Source organism: Ictalurus punctatus, chromosome 19 (genome assembly GCF_001660625.3).
Source record: "Ictalurus punctatus breed USDA103 chromosome 19, Coco_2.0, whole genome shotgun sequence".
In the NCBI taxonomy this organism is placed as follows: Eukaryota; Metazoa; Chordata; class Actinopteri; order Siluriformes; family Ictaluridae; genus Ictalurus; species Ictalurus punctatus.
Genome location: NC_030434.2, coordinates 26,843,182 through 26,848,181, shown reverse-complemented (window position 1 = coordinate 26,848,181; position 5,000 = coordinate 26,843,182). Strand labels below are relative to the sequence as shown.

Genomic DNA, 5,000 nt, shown 5'->3' with positions numbered 1-5,000 from the left:
ACACACACACACACACACACGTATACACACACACACACACACACACACACACACACACACACACACATATCGAGTGATTTGATGATTTGCATGCAGTGAATTTCAGCTACAAGTTTAAATGGAATACAATAAGTGTGATGTAGAACAGTCCACATATCACTCACCTCTTTGAGTGGAGCTCGTCCTTCTTCTAGTGATGTATCTGTGGTTGATCTCCTCATAGACTGCCTCAGGCTGAGTCTTACGCCTCCTCTTAGAGACAACTGGGAGTGGATAATAATAATTATAATAATAATAATAATAATAATAATAATAATAATAATAATAATAACTTTTAATGAAATTCTTACAGGACAAATTTAACAGCAGGATAAAATGTAATTAGTATTTACAGGTATGTCTCGTACCTCTCCTGAGCACTCTGTTCTGGTAAAACAGGACCAGCAGAAGCACTAAGGCCAGGAAGAGCAGTGTTCCCAACACAAAGAGAACCAGTGGAGGGGTGGGTGGAGCTTTAGGTGCTGGAGGATTTGGAGGAGCTCTTACTGAAGTTAAAAACACAGAAGAGGATCTTGATACGACACTGTGATCATAAATATTTACAAAAAATGATGAACAGTAACAAATATTGTATTGTAACAAATATACATACCTGATGTGGTGGTGGTGGTGGTGGTGGTGGTGATGGGTGTAGTAGTGGACACGTCTGTATTTACAGAATATAAAGACACTTTCTATCATATAATAAAATATACTCTCACTAAATAAGGGTTATGAGCTGCTGATCAGTGTATTACAGTTTAGGGTCTGAGCTTTCAAACTAATATCTAAGATTATAAATAAAAGTTATCAGGTCTTAACACTGGGAGAAAAGTGTAATGAGTGGAGACAGGAAGCTGAAAAGTTAGCACACCCCTCTGACCTGCACAGGTGACTCCAGCAGGAGAGCAGTCAGTGTGGTTCTTCAGGGAATGATGACAGTCCCACAGGTGAATCTCATCCCCTCGACACTTCACTCTGTTCAGCCAGATAGTCCCTTCACCAGGACCAGAACTAACATTCCTATCAGCACTCAGCGCCGACCCACAGCCCAGCTGTCTGCACACCACCTGAGCGTTCCTGATGTTCCACTGATCATCACAAACGGAGCCCCACGTAGCGTTATGATACACCTCCAACCTCCCAGAGCAGCTTCCCTCTCCTCCACTCAGCCTGAGAGACCAGTGCTCTACATCACACACATCACACATGAGGAAACACACCAACGCTGAATAACAGCTCCAGTCACACAGCTCACTACAACACAATGATAATATAACCTTATATTATACTCAACATGCTCTAGTTTACCAAAGACACATTACTTCATATCACCATGTTTTGGGACGTGCACTCGTTCTATTACATTATCGTTATATTATACACAACATGCCCTAGTTTACACCAACGCTAAATGTGTGCTGATGTTTTCTGTAATGAGATGTTTCTGTCACATTAATGGAAGGAGTCTCCAGTGTCAGTGCTTTGTAACAGTCAGACGTAAAGCTGTAACTTTAAGTTTTCTGACATCTTCAGAACAGAGATGTTTACGCTTCACAGTTTCTCTGTAACATGACTGAATTTTTGAAAATGTCAATGTGAAATAAAGAGAAGCTTGTAGTGGAACAACTGTTTATAGCTACTATAATGTAAGTGATAACAGGAATTTATTGTTTTATTCAACAACATTAAAGAAACTATAAATGGATAAAATGCATTTCATATCATCCTTTAATTTAAAAAATGTAGTCGTTGGTTTATTACTAGTTATTAGAGGAATAAATCACTTCAGGATCTGCTGTTACAGGAAAATAATCAACTTCTGGGTAGAAACAGTAACTCTTTCCTTATCAAGCTGCAGATGTAAGTGTCCTTACTTGAGCAATATTTCTGAAGAGGAAATGAAGAGCATGTTCCATGAGTACGTAGAGACGTTCCATCGTCTGCAGTAATAAAATGCATGAAACAGACTTTTCTCTCTTTCTTGTTTATAGCTGGAATATTTATGCAAATTCTACAGCAATGTATAAAACTAGTAGAGAGAGAGACTCCTCCTACCTGTGCAGGTAATATGAACCACCTCAGTACGATCACATCTGTTCTGTCCCCAGGGTGAAGATGGACACTTCAACAGATTAGAGTCGTGTTTCCTACATTTCACATGATCCAGCCAGTTAGGAGCAGATTCGACTCTCGCTCTGGCCGAGTCCAAACGCTCGCGTCTTCCACAGTTCAGCTCTCGACACACCATATCTGCTGTTTCTAACTCCAGCTCCATCTCGTTGTGACACACATTACCCCAGGTTCCATTGTAGAACACTTCCAGATTCCCCTCACAGCCCTCCGTGAGTCGGATCTCTTTAAACTCTGGTGAGAGAAGGATGACTTACTCTTAATCTGTAAAAATCCTGTTTTTTACAGATTCAGTTAAATATGTGTAATGTTATCTTTATGTAAAAAAGATATTCAACATGGATTACATTTATAAACAGGTCTATCATGGTGAATTTCAGGAACTTTGGACCTCAGTTTTGAAATACAGACATATTCATATTTACAGGTTTAATCTCAGTCATTACACTGTACCTGAGCACACGACTCCTACGTCCTCCTGGTGTCCACATTCACCCTCTTCACACAGCTGAAATCTGCAGTTCCACAGGGACGTCTCGTTCCCCTCACACTCCACCTCATTCAGCCATATGGACCCAGTTCCAGGACCAAACCAGGCTGGTATGTGGGTACTGAGGGCCACTCCACACTGCAGCTGTCTGCACACCACCTGCGCATCCTCAATATCCCACGAGTCATCACACACTGTCCCCCACGAGCCGCTGTGGAAAACCTCCAGCCTTCCTGCACAGTCTCCCCCAGAACCAACCAGCCTGATGGAGACGGGGTCTGGATTAAAGATTTTTTAAAATTTATTTTATAAGTTATATAAAACTAATAAAATCTTGTAACATATTTAATTACTCTGTATATTTAGTAGGATACTTTAGAATTATAAAATGTGTTACTGTTGTTAATAGCTGCTCATTGGTAGGTGTTGTGCTGCTTACCTGAGCAGGTGATGTACAGCTGTTCCCCGGAGCTGCAGTTGACAGGTTGTGCACTGCTGCAGTTCCCCAGATGAGCTTCACTCCCAGAGCAGCTGAAACCCGTTACACACATGTGTTTGTGTTCAGTGGTGGATGGAGAGGAGCGGTAGTTCAGCACGGAGCCACAGCCCAGCTGTCTGCAGAGCACAGACGCCTCAGACAGACTCCACGAGTCCAGGAGAACTCTCCTCCAGTCCTGCCTGAAATAAATCTCCACCTCCCCCTGACACTCGCTCCCTCCAGACAACCGCACTCGCCCCTCATGAAACGCCACGGATGATCCTGAAGCAGAAGAACATCATTTAAATATTCTAATGAACACTGACTTTATTCACTAACGTGGTGTAGGTGACGTTAATATCTCACCATTACAGATGACTCCAGCATCGTGTTTATGAGAGCATGCAGCTCGACTCCATGATGAGATTCCACATTGTGATAGGTGTGTGTCCTTCCCCTGACAATCAAACACATCAGCCCAGATGTGGCCACTCCCCTCCCCAAACCAGTCCACCTCCACCACAGCCACAGCACTCCCACAATCCAGCTGTGCACAGAGAACATCTGCAGCTCTCATATCCCAGCCTACAGCACAAACTGTGCCCCAGTCACCGAGGTACTGGAGCTCCACTCGACCAGAACAGGAGTCCGGTCCGTTCACCAGCCGCGCCCCTGTGTGACCTGAACAAACAGCCGAGAGCTCGGTGAAAGAGGAAAATTAACAGACAGCTTAAAGTTTGATTGACAGGTATGTGTTCTCTATTTAAACAGAAGTTAAATCATGATACTTCACCAGAACATATTAATCCCACATCGCTGTAATGGGAGCAGTTTGAGTGTTTGAGTGAAGATGATGTTGGACAGAAGTAAATCTGAGATTCATTTCCTCTACACTGAAGCTCCTCTGTCCACACCTGACCCTCCCCTCGGCCAAAAGCAGCTGATCCCAGCACCTCCACAGGAATCCCACAGCCCAGCTCTCGACACACAACCTCTGCATCCTGCTGGTCAAAGTCAGCATCACACACTGTGAACCAGGAACCTCCAAGAAGCACCTCCACTCTCCCAGAGCACCGCTGAGGACCAACAGTGAGTCTCGACATTCTGTGACCTGTGTTTAATTTAATTGTGTAAATATTGTGCGCATTTTTAAGAACAGTTACTATCACAAAAACATTCCCACAAAATGCCTTCAATTTAAATAAAATAAAAATGTACTTAATTAATGAAAATTAATGGTAAAATTAAAATTAGTCAAATCATTCTAATTATTTAACTTTTTTTTTTTTTTTTTTTAAATACAACAGTTTACCTGAGCAGATGACCCCAGCATCAACATTATGAGCACATTTATGTTTCCCTTGTGAGCTACAATTGTTCAGAGTCGACTCAGATCCTCTACAGTACAAATCATATATCCAGATTTCTCCTGAACCTTCTCCAAACTCAGCCAAATACCGCACATCTACAGCCTCCCCACAGCGCAGCTCTCCACACACCACTGCAGCATCTTTCATATCCCAGGCAGAACCACACACTGTTCCCCACTGTCCATCATGAAGAACCTCCACTCTCCCAGCACAGTGACTTCCACCATTCACCAACCTCACGCTGTCTGAGAGAGAGAGAGAGAGAGAGAGAGAGAGCGGGAGAGGGAGAGAGAGAGAGAGAGAGAGAGAGAGAGAGAGAGAGAGAGATGGAGAGATGTGTATAGAATAATGGAGTGAGAATCCAACATACATATATATATTTATATATATCAGGGTCTGTGAGGTTTAATGTAAGTTACTGAACATCACTCGATGTGATAAAAGAATCTATCCAGACATGAACAATCGAAAAGAAAGACACCTTTCTTTC

At 42.7% G+C, this 5,000-nt stretch overlaps 2 protein-coding genes across 2 annotated transcripts in view; one reads left to right on the top strand and one right to left on the bottom strand.

Annotated features, from left to right (window-relative positions):
- LOC108261932 (scavenger receptor cysteine-rich type 1 protein M130) overlaps window positions 1-5,000 on the top strand; it is a 102,518-nt gene that overhangs the window by 31,194 nt on the left and 66,324 nt on the right. The window lies entirely within an intron of this gene.
- LOC108262265 (scavenger receptor cysteine-rich type 1 protein M130) lies at window positions 766-3,441 on the bottom strand. Its single transcript, XM_053688391.1, has 5 exons — window positions 3,102-3,441; window positions 2,626-2,940; window positions 2,098-2,406; window positions 1,917-1,982; window positions 766-1,228 (listed from the first exon to the last, which is right to left on the bottom strand). The coding sequence occupies exons 1-5, from the start codon at window positions 3,211-3,213 to the stop codon at window positions 834-836; spliced, it is 1,197 nt and encodes a 398-aa protein (XP_053544366.1). The 5' UTR covers window positions 3,214-3,441; the 3' UTR covers window positions 766-833.

Excerpts from the sequence above, each read along its gene's own strand:
- LOC108262265 (XM_053688391.1), bottom strand. The coding sequence starts at position 3,213 with ATGTGTGTAACGGGTTTCAGCTGCTCTGGGAGTGAAGCTCATCTGGGG. Across the intron at positions 1,983-2,097 it reads GGTTCATATTACCTGCACAG|ACGATGGAACGTCTCTACGT; the intron begins GTAGGAGGAGTC and ends TTATTACTGCAG. Across the intron at positions 1,229-1,916 it reads TCTTCAGAAATATTGCTCAA|AGCACTGGTCTCTCAGGCTG; the intron begins GTAAGGACACTT and ends TGTGTGATGTAG.